At 61.1% G+C, this 20,182-nt stretch overlaps 1 protein-coding gene across 11 annotated transcripts in view; it reads right to left on the reverse strand.

The window, feature by feature from the left end:
* ITPR1 (inositol 1,4,5-trisphosphate receptor type 1) overlaps nt 1–20,182 on the reverse strand; it is a 260,469-nt gene that overhangs the window by 26,975 nt on the left and 213,312 nt on the right. For 10 of the 11 annotated variants that reach the window (XM_016133138.2, XM_016133137.2, XM_016133135.2 and 7 more), the window contains 5 exons: nt 15,036–15,158; nt 10,135–10,310; nt 6,242–6,406; nt 1,818–2,013; nt 266–358 (listed from right to left, as the gene is read on the reverse strand). In XM_016133138.2, the coding sequence (XP_015988624.2) occupies nt 266–358; nt 1,818–2,013; nt 6,242–6,406; nt 10,135–10,310; nt 15,036–15,158 (753 nt within the window). The remainder of the gene's footprint in view (nt 1–265; nt 359–1,817; nt 2,014–6,241; nt 6,407–10,134; nt 10,311–15,035; nt 15,159–20,182) is intronic. The other variant, XM_036219256.1, reaches the window with a different exon arrangement.

Genomic DNA, 20,182 nt, shown 5'->3' on the forward strand with positions numbered 1-20,182 from the left:
ACCCTTCGCCTGCCCACCTCCCTGCTGTTACTGTCAGGGCACAGAACGCGGGCCCGGCAAACAGTGGGTGCTCACGGAACGGCGGCCGCGTCCACGAGGCAGGCTCTTCCCACGGAGCCTCCGGCCCCCTCAGCCGCCTCGCCTTGCCCCCCGTGCTGCTGGCCTGGCTTCCGAGCCGTGACTCCGCTTTCATCAGATTTCGACGTCGTGGGCACCACCCGAGGGGCCTGGCACTACCGTGGGGTGCAAAGCGACGAGGGCCTACCTTCCTGGGGTGCTGTGGGGGAGCAGTTCTCCCCGGTCTCCCCCCGACACACGTCCGAGTGCAGGAACTCGCTCGCCAAACTCTCGCCGGCGTCTGCGAGAGAGAGGGGGGCTCTGTGACGCGCAGACTGGTGAAAAGGTTTGAAGTCCCCGCGTCACGGCCCACCTAACAACTCTGCGTAAGCGACGTCCGACAATCCCGCAGATTACAAGGAGAGGTGCAATCTACACTTTCGCTCGGCGATCTGGGGTGGGTGGGAAGCTGGGGACTCATCCCTGGAGGCTCACGAGAAATGTCACACTTAAATAGCATCGCTCGAATGTTAGGCAGCTGAAACGGACGAGCGTGGGCGGGGACGCAGGCTCCAGCCGAGAGCGAGGGCCGGACGGCCCTGTTCGGACCGCTCACTGGAGGAGATGCCGTTTCGTGCCCCTCGGGGGCTGCAGGGACGAGCGGCAGCCGGGAGGGGGGACAGGCCGGCTGGCGTGGTCTCGGCCATTCCGGCCTGTTTCTTGGACTCGGGGTGCCCGGCTACCTGACCGACACCCAGCGATGTGTCAATTCCTAGTGTCGAACATTTTAATCAAGGGGAAAGAGCACTTGGGTGCCACTTATTTATTTGTTTGTTTGTTTGTTCTCGAAACTGCAAATCGCCTCTGTTCCTGCTGCACGTAGGAATAAAATAAGATGAAACCCGTGTGTCATCAGAAAGCCCCAGAGAACCAGTGCTCGCAGTCTGAGTCGCCTCCTGTACTTTGAGAACGTATATGAACTTTACAATTAGAAGAGCACACGTAGACCCTACTGAACTTATTCTGTCATTTCCCACTGCGTCCTGTGGGCGTTTTTTGTGAAGGTTTATGAGGATGCACTGTGTCCGTAGGGTGCACCACCCCACGACTGGACTAGAACCTAGTCCCCACCCCCCGGGCTGCAGGCCGGTACTGGTCCTGGCCTGTTAGGAGCCGGGCCGCACAGCAGGAGGTGAGTGGCAGGTGAGTGAGCGAAGCTCCATCTGCGTCTGCAGCTGCCCCCAGCGCCAGCATCACCACCTCGGCTCCGCCTCAGGTCCTCAGGCGTTAGATGCTCATAGGCGCACTGATCCCCGGTGCCACACAGCTTGGGGACCGCTGGCCTCGTGAGCCACTTCCTACGTCCAGGTTGCTTCCGGTTTCACTCAGCAGTGAGAGTCCTACCACATAGGGCTGCGGTACATGCACAGTCAGGCTTTTCTTCCAGGAGAAATTCCTAGAAGTAGATTTACCGGGCCGAAGGGGCACACATGCCCCTGCTTTCAACGTACGTACGCTCACATTGCTCTGTGAAGCAGTCGTGCCATTTTAAAACATGACTGTCGTGAATAAACTCTGCGTAGGGTCTGGGCCCTCGGACGGGGCACGTGACTGACACCCCACCCTGGGAAGAGAGGCAGAACTAAGCCCTACGTTGAAGAGTCACGCGCTGGGTGCTGGGGAGACAGACGCCCGCGTGGCTCAAGCTGCCGCTTTCATCAGTTCGGTTTTAACCGGGACGGACCCGACCGCAAACCCACCTGGGAGAGCCGTGTCGTTGGGCAGCCTGTCCACTTCCAGGATGAAGTCGTCCTTGAAGAACAGATAGCCCACGATGGAGAACAGGTAGACCAGGATCAGAGCCAGCACCGCCGTCAGGATGATGGACCGCCCGTTGCGCGTGACGCTCTTGATGACGTTGAGCAGGGTCTCCTCCCTGTACACTAAGTCGAAGAGCTTCGAGAGCAAACGGAAGGAAGGTGACGGGACAAGCCTACGAAGCCCCCGCGCCGGGCGGACGCCAGCATCCCCCGTCGGAGACCGATTTACGGAACATCTACCCCTCTGGGGCCTCGAACGCGGTACGTACGGGGACCGTACTGCTTTCGCACGCGCCTGTCTTCACGGCGACACTCAGAAGGTAAAAGGGAGGGAAAATGAGCCTAGAAAAGGCAGGCAGGAGACGGGGGTACCCCGTCTGGGGGTACCCGCGCAGTTTGTAAGTCCTGGAAAGAGAGCAAGTGTAGGCTCCTTCCGGCGAGTTTCAGAGGACAAGGGGCAGGAGAGTGACGGGGGTCCTGGCAAGCTCCGTTTGGGGAGTATTTACTGAGTTTCTACTAACGGCCGGCCACGCGGGGGCCGGGGCTGGGCGAGTCACGTCCTCGCCCTCCTGGGGCTCTGAGCCTCGGGGGAGGCCAGTGCGGGGAGCAAGGACTCACACAGGGGCTCGGGGCTCGGCCGCTCCCCGCCGGGCCTCGGTCCCCCCGGCCGCAGACTGGAGCTCACAGTCACTGCGAGGAGTCAGCAGGCGACCTGTACGCAGCGCTCGGCACGCGCGAAACGGTCCTCGCCATGACGCGCCCGGGCCGAGGTCGCACGCACGGTCTGGGGCAGGGACACTGGTGGCGGGGACGCCCCAGGAAGCCTCGACCCTCCCTGCCCCGGCGGGGCAGAGGCGCCTGCAGCTCACGGCATGCTCGCGTCCGGGCTCGCCCTCTGCGAGGAGACAGGTGGCTTCATGGGGGGCAGAGGGTTCCTGCTGGTCCTGAGAGCTAGTCTCGGACACTTGGCTGGCGGGGCGGCGATGGGGCCAGGGCTCCGCGGGGCTGTTCTCGGGCCCGGCACTGGTTTTGAGCTGGCCTCGGGGCTGACGCCACATCCCTCCCGGCAGGCGCTGGCCCCACCGCAGGCCTGCGCACGGCCGAGGGCATCAGGGGACCGCGGCTCGCGTCCGGCTCTGCCTTTCACTGGCTGCAAGACGTCGATCGAGCCGTGTTGCCTCTCTGGACCCCAGTTTCTCCCTCTGTAAAATCGGTGTATGGAACGCTCGGTCTCCCAGGCCCTTCCGAGGCAGAATTCACATCTGAGTCCGCTTTCTGGTCCAGGAGCCCCATTAACGCAACCTGTGCCTGGGACCAGCGTGGAGGAGGAGGAAACTGACCGGGAGGCGGGGAGGACGTCGAGGCGCCAAGAACACAGAGCGCAGCAGGCGACGGCGACTTCGGACCACAGATGACAGGCCTCCTGTGGGTCGGAGCCGTAGCGATCCACGGCCCTCCGATCGCGCGAGTGGCGGCGGCTTATCCTCTTCACTCATTATGGTTTTGCTTTCGCAGCCGAGGACGAGTGCGACTTTATAAAGGGACAGCTTTCTTCTAACTACAAAATCACACATGTCCCATGGAGACCGGCTCGAAAACACAGAAAAGCACAACGAAAAACAAAAAAATCACGAAGCGCCCCACCGTCTACAGGCACCTACTCCTTCTGGCCTTGTTACGTTTGAAAAAAAAAATGTAACATGTGCCTACGCATTTTTGCAAAAATATTATAGCATCGTGCTGGCACAGGGCCAGCCTCGTTCACCAAGCATTTGTAAACATTTCATGTCAAAAATGATCCCCTCGTACTTCACTGTATGGAAAACTCAGCGTAGTTAACCGACATCTTTCCATTTCTTGAACAGCCAAGACGTTTTCATGTCAGTAGAAACAACGCTGGGATGAATCCGTTGTGCTTACCTCCACGTCAACCTGCCCAGTTATTTCTTTCTGAATTTCCAGAAATGAGAACGCTGCGTCTAATGTTACGACAGAAACATACGCCCCCCCCCCCCCCGCTCTTCCGGGAGGGCTGCACCAGCTCCCTCGCCGCGGGGAGACCCGCACCCGCCGCCCTGCTGAGCACGCCTCTGAACCGTCCGGACGTCCGCGGCTGTTTGAATCAGCATGTCGCCGGTGAGCGCCGAGGTCGTCCCCTTTCCCACGAGTTCTGTCCGTCTGGCTTCCTCCTTTCGTTACCACCTGCCTGTGAGCCGGGTACGTTCTCAACCTGGAGCATCGATTTTTCTTCTAAGGACACAGCTGCCGACGTGAGGCCAGGTTCAGCCAGCCTTGGGGGGCCCCGGCCACCCACTCTCTCTCTCTCTCGGGCCTGGTGGCGTGGAGTGTTCACACCTGTGTGCTGCGGGTCTACCCTGGAGGTCTCGCTCCCTACCGCCTCCTGCCGCAGGCTTCCCCTGTCTGTGTAATAACCTGAATGGTTTTAATATTTTGTTTGTGGTTCTTCACATTGGATACTGTGTCTTGACACCTAAAGGAACACGTCCCTTGAGGTCGCAGACGAGTCGAGACGCAGAGAGCTTAGAAAACCCCAGCAGCACCCATGAGAGGTGCCCAGCCATGGTCAAGTTGGAGCCTGTTAAACCCTTCTAGAAGGAGTGAGCAGAGCCCTGCGTTTCTCCCCACTGTAGCGGGCAAGGCTGGACGGCGCGCACACCCACTGCGAAGGGGCCCCCGCGGCGTGGGGCAGGAGCCGCCTCACGAGCCCAGGGCCGGGCTTCAGACTCAGACCCGGGAGCCCGCAGAGCGGACCTGCCCCCCTGCCACCTCCTCGCCGGCGAGTCTGGCCATGTCCCCAAGCTCACCGTGGACAGCCAGCGCAGGGCACTCACTTCTTTTCAGGGCTGTGAGGCCCACGAGGGCAGGGACGACACTGGTCTGTCTCGCCGTGACCCCCCTGCCTCCAGCGCCGGCACTGGCCGGCATCGCGAATGGCCCAGGGCAGGGGACTCAAATGACCAGAGGAGGAGACGAAGCCAGCTGGACATGGACCGCGGGGAAAGCCAAACTCTCCCTGGGAGAGACGGCATTTTCTGAACGGGACCCTCCTGGCCCTTGCAAGAGGCCCCTTGGCAGGGGTGGGAGACACTGCCCTGGACGTTGCTGGACTGAGGCCTGGTGTCTCCCTGACTCGCGGACGGGAAACCCGCCCCGGGACGTTTACTGCGAAAAGGCTCAGAAGTGCCCACAGAGCCCTACACGTTTCTGACACGGAGCGACAGGTCACCCGAACGGCGATCAGAGTCATACGCAGAGACCTCTTTGTCCCAAACCTCAACGTCTAGCCAGACCTACTCAAAAACGAGGGGAAAGAGCCTGCCTGCCCGCCTCACCTGCCAGCATCACCCACGGAGGGACGGGCCGGCCCTGCCGGCCCGGACCGCGACCCCTAGCAGGGGAGACAGGGTGCGTCCCGTGTGGCCGCCACTCCACAGCCCTGGCACACGCGGCTGCACGTGACCCCAGGGCAGCCCTGTCGGGGAGACACGTCGCTCTCATTCTGCAGCTGGGGGAGCTGAGGCACAGAGCAGTTACGTGGCGAGCTCAGGGACCCCACAGGGAACGCCCCCCCGGTCCCTGCCTTGCTCCGCCTGTTTAAGCCCCTCGTCTGAAGCCCCTGATGGGCGTTCATCCTCACAGGTGTTTCCGGATGGTTCTGCGGGCGGGGGAGGGCGGCGTTAGGCGCCCCCCGGCATCTGACGTGGGCACAAAGCAACGGTTCCTCAGCCGCAGCTCTACAGCTTCCCACCCGTGACGGGAGAGCTCGCGGATACTTGCAACTTAAAAGCTAAGAAAAATGACGGCTCCGGAGGAAGGTGACGGAAGCACCTGATTTTACAGTCTATCGGGACGTTAAGCGCTGGCTCTGATGGACGCCGTCACGTCTGCTGAGCAATCCGTCCACCCAGCTCCGGGTCCTGGGTCTCGGGTCATGAGAAATGGGTGCTGATCTGATGTCGCTGCAGGCCTTCCCGGGGACGCGCCTTCCCCGGGGACCAGATCCCAGGGGAGCAGGAGGAGGATGACGCTCTTAGACACACTCACCTTGGGACGCACCGGCCGAGCCCAAGACACAGAGACAAAGGCCGGAGTGTCCGGGCCCAGGGCGCGGCCACCATCACGCACCATGCCTGCGGTGTGACCGCGCCTGCCCGGCGCCGACCAGCTGACCTGCCCCCTCGGTGGCTTCCACCCCAGATCTCCCAAACGCTGCAGACAGGGGTGCTATGACCTCGTTAGAGTGGGCGCGCCCGCCGCCATCGGAAGGAGGGGTCGGTGATGAGAGGGAGGACGCAGGACGCGCTCGTCTTCGGCACGCGAGGCCTCTGACCCCAGGGACTCACCAGCAGGCTGTAGAAGAACTCGTGCACGAAGAGCCCCATGGCGCAGATGAGCAGGTACAGCAGGTGGTAGAGGAACTCGACGTCCAGCACCATGGCCCGGTAGCCCCTGGTGAACGTCCCGCAGTTGCCCACGAAGCTCATGAGGAAGATGATTTTATTGCAGACCTGGGAACGAGGGGGACGGTCACGTGAACACGACCCTGCCGGCCCGAGTCTCCACAAGAGCCCAGGGCGAATCTCGAACCTGTGTTGGTCACGGCCTGAACGAAAGGTCCCTGTCGCACCAAATGCTCCCCAAACCCGCCCAAAACCACCTTGCGATGCAAGTCATTTCGTGACTTTGCTTTTCAAGCATGTCACACGTTACGCGGTGGTCAAATATCTTCACACGTCACCGTAGTCAAGTAACATTAGCGCCCGGCAAAAACAAATTTAACACACAAAAACAAAATTAACACACATACTGAAATTACGGTTCTCGAGATGAGCGTCATTTCCAACATTCTTACATGAGTTAGTCAAACACAGAGGTCACCTCAGTCCACGAACCCTGTGACCTGCTTGAATAATAGCTTTTTCTGAATTTCTGTTACATTCTCGGCATTACAGGGTCGCAATTTAATGAGAAGCAGCTGGTTCTTAGCTCTTGCGCCTCAAATTTCATGGAGAACATGAGAATTTTCTTGGGGGGGGGGAGGGACTTCAGCATGCATGCCGGTCCCCTGCTCTCCCTGCCCTGCTAGGACAGACTTCCCGTTTCCCCTGGGGAGCCAGCCCTTGCCAGGGGCCCAGTCCGTGAGGTTCAGGTGCGGCTCCTTCCTGGCCGAGCAGCACATCCGACGCTCCTGGCAGGAAGGGTCCGTTGAGGGACAGGCGCGCGCCCCAGTGGACGCCCACGGAGATCTCTCCTGGGACGGCAGCACCACCATTTCGTTCGTTCCCCCTGACCTCGAACCCAAGGCGTCTGTCTTGCTGCACCACGGAGCCTTCTAGAACCAGCCGTGCAGTGCCAAAGAGAGCCGGGAGGGGCCGGGCCCTGATGCCGCTGTAGGGGCCCCGTCTCTGGCTGCACCTGGGGCAAGGCTCCGGATCGCCGTCGTGGGGGCCGAGCCTTTTCCTCTTCTGCTTGTTATGCTGTGTGTACTGGCTGAAGGTAGCCCTACTGTGTGACGGAAGCCCCAGGCCCGGGGTCTGGCTCCTAGCAGGAATGCGTGAGTCAGGAGCAGGCTGCGGGGGGGCTCTTCGCTAGGCTGCACCTGGTGGGACCACGCTCTGCCGCCCTCGCTCGCCCGGCCACTGGCTGGGGAGACGCCGCCCGCTAACCTGGCGAGTCGGGGTGAACGAGCCCCTCGGCCATCAGATAAGGGAGCGAGCCGACCCTCGCAGCGCGAGTCCAGCCGCCTCCAGGCGGGCTGCAGCCCGGACACTGCGGGGTCGTCTTCTTTCCTTCTACTCGTCTAACCTTCAGCGTAGGCCGCTCCACGGAGTGAGGACGCACCTTCCACACTCCACGAACCGTGTCGATGGGGGTTCAGGGCCAGCCAAGGCCAGGCCCTGCTGCGTTGGCACCGCCCCCGCCCCCCGCCTTCACGACAGAGCCGCCTGCTCCACCCGGGTCCCCGCCCCTGCCACGCTCCGCTCTGGTCCCCTCCGCTCTCCACCCGCGGGTGCCCCCACCCCGGACTCAGCCGCTGTCCCCGCTTCCGTGCGGCTCTGCTAGCTCGGCCTCAGCTCCGGCCCAGTGCTGCCCCTCCCCCACCGTCGCAGCCGTCCCACGGCCCCGGGGCTCTGCGGGGGCACCGTGGGTCTCCCGGTCTGCCCAGCGTGCCCACCCCCAGCCCTTACGGCCCGGCAGGGCTCTGCCCCCCTGCCAGGGCCCCCACCCTGGCACCCGCCGCCCACTTCCTGTCCACAGCAAATCCGTTTCCCCTCGTCTGCTCCACGTGGGTGTTCCTCATTTTTTAGTCTCTCTAAAAGATTATTATAATTGTCTCAGCCTTTCCCCCCAAGCTAATGTTATCATAAATGGTAACTGTCTACGTTGCGTCTTTCCCTCAGCTGATCTGTGTTGAAGACGAGGTACGCATGGGCTAACTGAGAGCCAGAGACACAAACAGCGCGGCAGCCCACAGAAGACGGCCTCTGACGTCCCGGGCTTCGCCCTTCTGCCTGTCAACTCTGAGCTTCCTGCAGGAACAGTGCTGCCTCGCCTGCATCCCCAGCACCCGCGTCTTTGCCCCTCGGGTCCTGCGTCCCTAGGGCCACGGCTGACACGACGGCCTCTCTCGTCACCTCGGGCCCAGCGCGTGAACAATGTCAGTGCATTTCCGCCCTGGAAGCGAGGTCTCCGCGTGGCCTCTCGCAGGCCGCCTCGTTCCCAGGCACCGTGACTGAGCATCCGGGGTCACCGTGGCCTCCCTTGCCTGCCGGCCAGCCCAGCGGGGCCGTCTCGGGCTGGGGAGGAGGACACGGAACGCGCCCCCCTCACCGGCGGGGGAAGGCTCCAGCCGCGCCCACCGCGTGCCACCGGGTCCTCCGCGGCTGACCTCGGCACCTCCCTTCTTACTGAGCGTCCCCGATGGTCCCCACCCCCGCCTCCAGCCCCCCTCGCTTGCATCTGCACCACGAGCCACTGCGGAAGGCATTTTCTCAAGGACGCTTCTCTGTGCTCACTGTTTCCGAGTCCCCCCACCCCGCCCCTGGGAACAGCCTTTCCCAGCCTGGACCCTATGCGACCCTCATTCCCTGTGACCCACTGGACACCAGCCTGGGAGGCAGCGCCGTCTCTGCTCCCTGGGGATCCGGGCCGGCGTGCCCGTGTCCGAGGAACTGCAGGGACAACCCTCCGCTCCGCTTAACTGGCCGTTTCTCACGTCCCCAGACCACGTCCCCTTCCCTGCCTCAGATCTGATGACCAGGCACATGCTTCGGCAGCGCTGGAGGAGGAAGCTGTGCCTTGTCCCCAAATTCAGGGCCAGGTCCTGCGGGCCAGTGGGTGAGCCACACGGAGCTGGGACTCCGCTGGGGGCTGTCCCTGGGGCCGGTGGACCTCCCGGGGCCCACTTGAGCGCCTCCCCCTTCGTTAGCACGGAACTTCCATGCGCCTCCTCCCCAAGCCTGGCGCCTGGAGGTGGCTCCTCTCCCCCGGTGTCCTCGTGGCCTGGCCGTCTGGGGACACTGGGTTCTGGTGGGACATCACTTCCCCTTTCGTGCGGTGACCTCAGCTTCCCCACGCGCTCAGGGCAGGGGCCTCTGGGAGGAGACGGTGCCTCGCGTGTCTGGGGACCCCCTTTCACCGGGGACCGTCCCCAGCACGGCTTCCAGCTTGGCCCAGCTGTCCCCGCTTCCTAGAGTCCCCGCACTGTGCAGGTGGCCTCTACCCTTCCAGCGCAGCAAGACGGCATTTCCCGATGTCACCACCGCCTTGACACCCGCGCGGTCCTCTCCTCGCCTGGCTCCTGCTGCCCGTTGCACCCCCCACCCGCCCCCTCGTCCCACTGTCCCGTGTGGCCGCACCAGGAGCAGGTGCCGTGCTAACCTGGCGCTTGGCCTTACTAGCCGGAACCTCCCGAGCCGGCGGTCCTGTCGCCACCGGACTGGCCAAGCTCATTCAGACCTCGGCTGCTTTCCTCTTCCTCCCGACCTGAGAGGAACATGCCCTAAAAGCCGTGTCGGCCGCGTCTGGAAATACTCCGAGAGGCTCACGACCGCCGACCGACCGAGGCTGGGGCGGGGAAGGGGAGCGGCTGCCTGGCTTCTGCCACTTTGCCGGCTGACCCGAACGGCACGGTATTTTTCTGCATGGAAAGCGCAGGCCCTCGCCGAGGGCCGGGGCAGGAAGGCAGCGCCATCTGCATGTCGCGAGCGAGCAGGTGCGAAGGCGAAGTACTCACGTTGAACGCGCCCAGAAGGAACAGCGTGGGCTGCAGCCCGACCGAAAATATGAGCCGCAGGATTGTGGAGGCGATTAAGGCTCGGACGCCGTGGGGCTTGGGCAGGGCGACCACGATGGCCAGAGAGACGAGCATGGCTGTCCACAGCAGTCCCGACCAGTGCGGCTCCAGGGTCCCTGGAAGACACGGAGCACAGGGGACGGGCCGACGCGGGCTCAACCACACTCCCTTCGGTCACCTCCCTGGCCTTGCATCTGCCCCGACTTCCCCTCCACACCACTGTCCTGGACGCGCCAGGTCACACCCATGTCCCCGCGTGTTCCCGCTACCTGAGAAACGCGTCTCCCTTCCCGGGGCACCTTCCATGTCCCCTCTCCTGCGGAGCCTCCTGCACCCACGCCCTGCCTCCTTTCAACACACGTCTGGTGCTCCTTCCTGCTCTGAGCCCTCTGTGTCCCCCGGTCACCTGATACCCCGTAGGCAGCCGTCAAATGCTCGTTCAATAAATAAAGCTCATGCACATGTCACACGTCACTCGTAGGGAAGGCAAACTGGAAGCCTCAACTCCTAATGCCTATTAAAAGCATGCAAAGGCAAAGCTGAGGTCCCCCGTCGGAATCGGATTTCTTCAAGGGAAGGGGGACGGCGACTTCCGTGTCATTAGCATCATCTACAATTAGATTATCTGTGTCGTCAAACTGCTGACACCAGTTTCTGTCATCTCTTGCTATTGCAAGTTCTATTTAGAGTGCCCCACAAGAGGCTTGGTTATGTAACGTGAGCCAACATGGCTAAAAATATAGTTCTGTAAAATACTCATTAAAAAAAAAAACCTCCCGTTTCAAATGCTGCCACAGTCTGAGTCTCCTCCAGATGTAAACAAGCAGTGCTCCATGATTGAGGCCACTTACATAAAGGAGTGTCACTCTCGCCCCCCCAGGAAGCAGACACCGGGCAGGTGACAGCCTCTCCCCAACCTGCTGGCTGCCCTAGTCTGTCGCGTTCACGCCAACCGAGACTCACTCTCTCTCCGAAAACCGTTCCCCTGACCCCAGCTGCCTGCCCCTCCCCGCCTCTGAGTTCCTGCACAAGGCGACCTGGTCCGACACGGGCAGAGTCAGCGGCCCCTCACGATGCGGGAAGAAGTGGAGTCGGAGGCCTGAGGGTCGCCTCCCGAGCACGCGGCAGCGGGCGGATGTTGACTGATCATCACCGCCGAGGGCTCACGCATTTACTCCCCGCACCGCCTGTGAGGTCGGTACTGCTGGCTCCATCTTCCTCTGGAGTCCCGGGTTACGCATCTGGCCTGAGGCAACACAGCAAAGGGCTGGAGTCTACATGCCCCTGAAGTCTGTGGTCCTTCGCCGCCACTTTTTAAGAAGCAGAAGCAACATCTATCCGTTTCGAGTGCCACGTAACCACCACGCGTAACTGCTGCCGGCACGAGCAAGGCGCAGAACGCTTTTGCCCTCGGAAAGGCGTCCTCGAGGCCCCGACGGCGGCGCCTCGCCGCCTTCACCCCCGGCAGCCGCTGACATGGTTCCTGTCACTGCAGCTCCGCGCTGTCCAGACTTCCACGGAAAGCGGGAACAACGCCCACAAGCAGTCTGTCACGTTCTTTCACGTTCTTAACCTGCGCTCGGGTCACCGTGTGCATCGATACTCTGTTCCTTCTGTAGCGGAGACGCGCTCGGTCGTGTGGACGGCCCGCCGCTCACCTACGGGCCAGTCGGCAGCGAATGGGCGGATGTTTGGGTCGCTCCCAGGCTGGCGTGGTTCCGAACGCAAGCGCAAACCTCGTCGTGGGCACGTCTTCACTTCCCTCGGACAAGGGCAAGGAAGCAGAGCTTGGAATCCTCGGCGTCTGTCCGATTCTGCGAGACACGACCACGCTGTCTTGCAAAAGGCCTGGGGCGTGTCCTCGCGGGTGGCACGTGGCAGCGCCACGCCACGGCCACTCTAGCGGGTTTGTCGGGCTACCCCACGGCGGTTTTCATCTGCGTTTCCCTGGTAACGAGTGACACTGAAGACCTTTTCATGGGCTGACTGGCCATTTGTAGATCTTTTGTCAAGTGTCTGGTGACGTCTTTTGCCCATTGAATAGCCTTTTCGTCATTGAGCTGTAAGAGTTCTTTATGTATTCTTTTGTCGGATACACACTTTGTAAATGTTTCCTCAGCCGGTGGCTTGCCTTTCATTTTCTTAAGTGCTTAATCACCATCTTGAACCACCTCTCAAGATCCCGGTATAATAAATGTGACCAGCACGATGCATGGACCCAAATCCTGAGGGGACCAGGATAAAACCTGCTGTGTCCCCACTATAAAAGAAATGTCAAAAAATAATGCTAGATTCCAAAAATGAACCCCCCTTCCCCGCAACTGACTATAGAAAGACATCTTTGGGACAAATGGAGAAAGGTGAAAATGGACAGGTTATTACATGACTCACTTTTACTTTCATCAGGTAGGATAATGGTATGTCTTTAAAAATATCCTTATAAATTAGAGATGTACAATGATACATTTACGTGCAAGATGATAAGAGGTCGACTTCTTTAAAATGTTTCAGAAAATACAGTTGGAGGGTGGATGCGACCATCCTGGCAGAAGCTGGTACCTGCTCAGCCGGGGCTGATGGGTACGTGGCGGTTTATTATACTACTCTTCCTACTTATGTATATATTTGAACATCTAATAACGAGAAAGTTTAAAAAGTAGTCCTGTATTTGCTTTCATTACATGACATGCCCACACATTCAGTAAGAAGCCTGAAGGCGCTCACGTTTCGTGCTTCTGAAAGACTGTGTGACTCATCCCTTCTGAAGCGAGGCGGGCGATGATTCTGTCGGGAGGAGCTTTTAAGGCCACTGGCGCCGAGGGGAGCCACAGGCCTCATGGGCCCCCAAGCCACACAGCGCCCCTAATGAGGTCGTCACACGCATCCCAGAGAGGCGTCTCAGGAATCCTCGTGTTAGAGTTCGACAAGAATGCCGATCTCGGAGAATAATTTCAGGCAACCACGCAGATCTCGTTGCTCGGCAGGGCTAACGAACCCTCCCTTGATGGCTAGCAGTGAGCGTAGAGGAGACCCCACGATGTCTCACAAACGGAAACAATGCCTCCCGCTGCACGGGGTCGGATGTGTTGGCGCCCAGCTCAGGGACTGATGGACGGGAAGGGCTTCTGAGGTCGGATCCATGTCCTGTTCTCCCGGGAGGTCTCGCTGTGCTTCCCGTCCAGTCGGTCAGCAGCGAGTCCAGAGCAGGAAGCCTGGACTCCTGCAGCCCTGCCGGGGCTGATGGCACAATGGAGCCACCGCCACAAAGCTGGGAGGACCTTTGCAAGTCATGTCATTCAGTGGGTCTTGGACATGGATGGGCAACGCTCGGGGTGCCCCAGGGGTCCCGGGGGGTCAGCAACTATGCTTCCCCGGACGCCACAGGAGGCCCCGGGTCTGCAGGGAGGTGCCACACACTAGCCCAGCATGAGCACTGTGCAGAGAGGGTGCGGAGGGCCAAGGGGGCTCGTCCAGGCCGGACTCTATAACTCCAGGGACCCACTAGGCCAGGCTCACCACTGACGGGGAGGGAGCTGTCCACTCACTGTCCCTGGACATGGGCCTCGAGACTGACAGAGTGACTGGTGAAGACAATGGTCGAGGTGTAGAACAAAAATCGCTTTGAAATGTTTTTAAAGAAACGGAGGTAAATGAAAGCGCATCCAAAACCACGTCTGAGGGAGCTGCTGGGACGCAGATGACGAGTCCCGAGGTGGAGGGAGGCCTGGGCTCTGTCCCTGCCGACCAAGCCCTTGGGCCTCGGCCACCTGGCTGGGGCAGACGTGCCCTCGGGGAAAAGCTGGCCGCCTGGTGGGCCTGCCGGGGCCTTCAGCAAGAACACTCATTCCTGGTGTGGCATTGAAAAGGAAGACCTCCCAGACTTGTGGTTAGACAGTGCTTTTGGGGAATAAAATCACTCAAATAGAGCTTTCGGTGTAACTCGACACCGGACAGAACAGCTAACTCCTCAAACCGGTGAGTAAGAGACGCACCTCACGTGACAAGTCACCAGCGGCCGCGTGCGGCTCCACACGGGCTCGCGAGCTCAGCCTGCACCTCACTCTGGGGCCTTGACCCCACATGGGCAGTTGGCCCACACCTACGTGAGCCGATGAGCCAGGAAACTCAGGGCACGGTGAGCTGAGGAGTTGCCCCCAGGAGGCGGCCGTGGGCACGGGCCAGGGGTGTGCGGGAGCCGGCATGCACGTGGCCCCCCGCCCCGTGAGCCTGTCCTCAGCAGGACGGGGAGAATGTGCACACAGGTGACCGGAAGCAGGGGACGGGTGGCCCGCACAGAACATGGGCAGCACAGGCTGGTGTGGGAATAACTGAGCCCCCAGGACAAACGGTCTGCAGTCACTGAAGCCCTGCGCTCCCCCTTGCCTGCCACCCCCAAATTCCAGAGATCTCTTACAAATTCTGTCGTCAGAAATCAACTCCAGAAATGCGATGTGGGAAAAAAATCCAGTGGACTGGGCTCCAGAATATCTGCTTTGTTGGGTCAGCTCTGCCCCAGACAGGCTGTGTGACCCAGGCTCCCTCTCCCAGCCTCCCTGAGCCATACTCTCCCAGCACCCACGAGGAGGCCGAGACTCCTCCTCACGGGTCTCACAGCGCATGGCTTCCTTCTTTATTGGTCAACAAATACGAAAGGAAACTTCGCATTATTCTAAGTGAGATTTAAAACGAAACCCATGGTGAAAGCTACCACCTCGTCTCGTCTGAAGGGAATGACTGGGACCCCACAGACCGCCCCGGGATGTCCAGCGGTCACCTGGAAGGTACAGGTCACAGCCTTCTCGCGGCTTCCAGTAGTCCCCCCGAAATTAAAGACAGGGTACCTCCTCGGACTCCTCTGAACGGGTAGAAGAAGGCCACGAGCAGGTTCATGAGGACGGCCAGGTTGAACGAGATGCTGCTCCAGAAGGACATGTTGCGGGCACACCAGTACAGCACGGGCTGGGCTGTGGGGGCGAGACGGCCACGTGAGGGCCCAGGCGCCCGGCGGGGCGCCCGCCCCTCTCCTGCCCAGCTCCCACAAGGCGCTTTGGTTCCCAGTTTCCACAACAGTAAAAAATGGTCAGGTGTTTCAAAGGTGACTTACTCACAGGCTCGTAGCGACAACAGATTGGTTTGTTTCTGTTTGGAGGACTTACTGGAACGGGAGACGTGTTTGGGGACAAGGGGGAGGAGAAAAGCTGGAGTGTCGGAAGCCCCGCTGCCCCGCTGGACACCCTCGGTTATGAAACCCGGGGGTACCCAGAGTTCACATGCTGTGTCCTTAGCTGCTCCCAGGGCTCCGGGACCACATGAGAGGCCCGGAGAGACCCGAGCTGAATGAGCCTTTGAGAAGTGTGGGCACTGCGGGGAGGGGGGGGCACGTGGGATTCAGAGCCGGCCAGCTGGGCCCCGGATGAGGATGGCTGCCACTCCCACGTGCCCCCCGGCTTGGCATTCTCAACTAACTCGTGGTGCCTAAAAGCGAGACGCGGTCCCGTTCCTGACGCCAACTCGACCCTTTGCCATTTCCCTGAAGTCGGACGATGGCTCGGGGCGGGGTGCGGGGGACCGGGAGTGCCAGTTGCTGACTGGGTGGACAGAGCAGGGTCCCCGTTCCCAAAGGCCACCGTGGAGAAAGGAAGCGGTGCCAAAGCCGCCACCAAGGGGGTGAGGGGCACGGGTGACATTGCTGCCACGCCGTCCGCCGCCACCGGCAGGGGACGCCAGGCGGGCTGCACATTCTCGGTCTCGGAGGCACCAGCCTGTGGCCTGCGAAGGGCAGTGGTGCCTTACGCTTAGGGTGGCGCTCGAAGGTGCACACGGACGGAACGAGTTCAGGCCCGTGCCAGAGGCCAAGCGCCTCGGAGGTCATCTCGGCTGGCGTACCGCCCACCCCGACCCCATGAGGGAGAAGCGCGGAGTGCGAGGGGCTCCCGGCTGGGTGTCCCCTTCCCCGTGGAGCACGAGGGGCTCCCTGCTGGGTGTCCCCTTCCCCGAGGAGCTGCCGTCTAGCCTCCGGACAGCGGCGACGACAAACCCCCAGTGATGCCCCGCCGCAGCTGCGCCTGAGGAAGCCTCTGCTTAAAAGGAACCACGGCGCCCGGTGGTTTAACCACTGGGCGTTTCACGCCCGCGCTTGGTGACAGGCACTGCTTCCGCACCGCAGAGTTTAGAGCTATGAGCACCACCCGGTTAAAAGAAATCGCTCGTTTCATAAAAGAGGGAAACTGAGGCCCAGCAGAGCGCAGAGGCTGTGGCGTTCTGGTCGCCGGGGTCAGTGACAGAGACACAGCTGAGCGGTTCATGTCACCACTCAACAGAGGCGCTGAGGATTCCGCCAACCTCCGGTGACAAGGGACCTTCGGCAAGTCATGGCTGAGGCAGACCGAAGGCGGGGAGGAATCGGGCGCGGTGACAGCAGCCACCGGCATTTCTTCCAGACAGGAAAACGCCAGGCGAGAAGAGATGGACGGTGAGAACAGCCAAGGGCTGCCGACTGCCCACGCGGGGTGAGGGGTCCGTGGGATTCGCGACGCCCCCTCCACATTCCCGCACGCGCAGCAGTTAGAGGAGGAGGAAACGGCGGAGCTGGGCCGCGGCCCGTGCTCCCCCCCTCTGCGGGGGGCGCCATGAGACCCGAGAGCAGCTCCCGCGGGTGGCTCGGCACGGCCACGACTCACAAACCAACCTCCGTTTTCACGAGGCAAAAACGTTCTACTTGAACGTAGCGTCGCTGTGAATATGAACATCTGGCCCTCAGAATCGGCGGGGTGTCCGCCCGGGAGCGAGGGACATGGACTCCAGCCTGGACGTGCACTGCCTGCCGCCTCCTCGGCAGGCGGAACCGTGTCCTCACCTCCCTTCCCAGGCCCTTCACCCACAGACTCGGCCTGTGCTCCCCAATCCGGTGAAGGCTCCTCCAGCACACCCTGCACTCCCCCGCCTCCGGGCGCTTCCCCGCGGCGATTTAAAAACACGGCCGCAAATTCTTTGACGCTCTTCCCTTGACGGGACGCGGCTCAATCCATTCCCTGTGTGTGTGGGCTGGGCTCAACGACTTGCTTGTACGAGACGGGATTCAGCGGAAGTGGCCGTCACGCTCTCTGAGGCAAGGTCACTAAAGGCACTGCGGCTTCCTCGGTGCCCGTGCGTTTTCTCTCTCTCACCGTCGTTTTGCTCTAAGGAAACCAACCGCCACGCTGTGAGGACGCTCCTGGAGCCCTGTGGAGATCCGTGCAGAGGGCACCTGAGGCTTCCCGCCAACCGTCGTGTGAGTGAGCAAAGGGGGGACCCTGCAGGGCCCGTCCAGCCTTCGGATGACAGTAACCCTGGCCGGCATCGTGGCTGAAACCCTCACGAAAGTCTCTGAGTCAGAACCACCTGGCTAAGTCACTCCCAAATTCCTGATCCTGAGGAACCGTGAGAACACAAACACTTATTGTTTTAAGGCAGCAAGTTTGGCGGCGGTTCATTACACGGCAACGGAATGGGGCTAGCACACCTCTACGATGGGCAAAACGATGGCCCCAAACGCCTCCGCCTCCTATACTCGGAAACTGCGACGTGGAAAAAGGACCCCAGAGTGTCACGGTCAGAGTGGGGTGGCAGGAGAAAGGCTCCCCGGGCCCCCGCTGGCCCTGCGCAGGGAGGAAGGGCTAGAGCAGCCCGCGGGAGGCACGCAGACCTGCCGACAGGTGGACTCCAGCCCGCTGCTGTCCGGCCTCAGAGCCACCGCACGGTGAACTTACGTTGTGGCGAGCTTCCTGGTTTGCGGGGCCACGTGATAGCAGTGTTGTGAGACACGCGGTGAGCCTCCCCTGCGCCCGCCTCTCAGGTGGCCGTTCACCCCTCAAGCTGTCACCCGGATCTCACCTCTGCTCGGGAGCCTGACCCCCACGCTCCCACAGCGCGCCGGGGCCCAGCGCGGCCCTGCTCCCTCCCAGTCGACCACGGAAACGACAGCCGCTTACAAGCAAGGCGCGTGGTCTGACCCCGCCCGACGGCAGGCCTCACGGGCTGGGGGTGCGTGAGCGCGGACAGGACAGGGCGTTGAGCTCCTGCTCTGTGCTCCGGCGTCTCTGCGCTTCCCGGGGCCTTAAAGGTGGGACCGACTCGCCTGCCGCAGCACGGCAGCCAGACGGGGCAGTGGCAGCATCCGCAGGCCAGCGCACCTTCTTCCCAGATTTTCGTCTGCTTTCAAAAGGAACGGGCCCTTGCTGGTGACCTGGACTCCACGCAGATACAGCAGCGGACGCCCAGGCTCTACTCCGCCGCGTGCGATGCCCATGCCCGAGAACCCGCGCGAGGAAGTGTCGACGATCGCGACGTGCCCGGCCCTCCCGTCACTGCCTTCTAGGTTTCTCGGCCGGGACTTTTCGCCTCCTGGGGGCGAGGGACTCCCGGAGAAGACGGCGGAGAGGCCTGGGAGGCAGGGGACGCGGATGCACGGAACAGTGTGTGTGTGCACGTGTGTGCACGCGTGTGTGTGTGGGGTGAGTGGACCAGGGAAGAGCGCTTCTGGAAAGCCTGGGACTGAGCGTTTTAACACTCGCAGAACAACATGCTAAGCAGCCTCGGCCTTGAAGCTCGGCGTCTGCCTGCCTCGGCTGCACGGATGGTCCTCCGTGACGCCTTCAGGACAAGGTAAAGTGGCTTCGCGAACGAGCCAGAAAAACGTTTTCTGCAGATTCGTTAGAAGAGAAATGAGCTAGCGAGGAGAACGTATTTCATTTTAGTTGCACTTCTAACGAGTACATTCCTCCCCTCCCTCAATCTGGAAACCGTGTTTGATTCAGTTATTATTTTCGATTTTTCTCTTCCCAGCAGAGAACTTTGAAGGCAATTAAAATCTTTCCGTTGACAACTACAGCTGTTTGTTTCCTGAAACACGAACTGTTTTTGAAACAAAGAAAGAGGAAACAGGACACTAGCTACTAGCTACACTGTGAACTTCATCTTGGAACGATGAGACGCCATTCTGCAGTCGGTCGATCGATCAATCAATCCATCAAAAGGTGGTCTAACTCCCCCTTCTATAGGTGAGGGCCTGGCAGCGGTTAAGTCACCTGCCTGGGCCGCACAGCCAGTGGGTGGCAGAGTGGAATGAAATTCAGACCCCCGCCTCCCGGGCTGAGGTCTCCCTCCTCCACCGGGCTCAAGACAACACCGCGACGTGGCAAAGGGAAGGAGGGTGGGACGCAGCGCCTCCCGCAGAAGGTGAGGACCTTTCCGTTAGCTCAGACGCCTCTCAGAGAACCTCCCGGATGTACGTCCTACGCGTATGCACGAGCAGACACATGTATCTGAAGACACGATTCTGAGCGGCCGCATCTACCTCCCCAGTCTCGGCGGACGCCCACGCGGACCGGGCAAAATCACAGGTATGTGAATTCGGGATTATCCCCGGAAGCTGGAGGTGTGAATAGCCCAGCGGAGGGTAAAAACAACAGCTAAGAGAACGTTCTAGTCTGTGTAACGTAAAAGCTGGAAATGCGAGGTGATGGAGCGGCTGGGCGTGTCTTCTCTCTCTCAGAGCCCAGTGTGTTGCTGTGTAGACATTCAACTCACTTCAGGAAGCCTGAGCTGCAGGAGCTTAGAGGAAGTCCACGGCAGGGCACGAGGACATGGTGACAGTGGGGAGACCCTGCCCTGGGCCTTCGGAGGCCTGTGCCGTCCCGCTGAGGCCTCCGGCCCCATCAGAACCACGGGGGCTGGTGAGGGGCGGGTTTGGCCCAGCCAGACAGGTGACCACGCTGTACAGAGCTGGACGTCGAGGTACCCTTTGGAAGTGAGGAAAACGCAGTGCGGGTCGGGGGGAGCTGGCGACGGGGTCTTTGGGCAACCTGCTGCACAGCCCGCCCTGCCGCCAGCCGGATCGCGGCGTGCAGGAAGGGAGGGAGAGAGGCGGGGACAGAAGCAGCTTTCAGTACAGGAAGAGGACGGAAGCTCCTGGAAGCCGACCTCCGACCCTGGCGCCCCTGCCACTGCC

The sequence above is a fragment of the Rousettus aegyptiacus genome, unplaced genomic scaffold (genome assembly GCF_014176215.1).
Source record: "Rousettus aegyptiacus isolate mRouAeg1 unplaced genomic scaffold, mRouAeg1.p scaffold_m13_p_4, whole genome shotgun sequence".
Taxonomy (NCBI): Eukaryota; Metazoa; Chordata; class Mammalia; order Chiroptera; family Pteropodidae; genus Rousettus; species Rousettus aegyptiacus.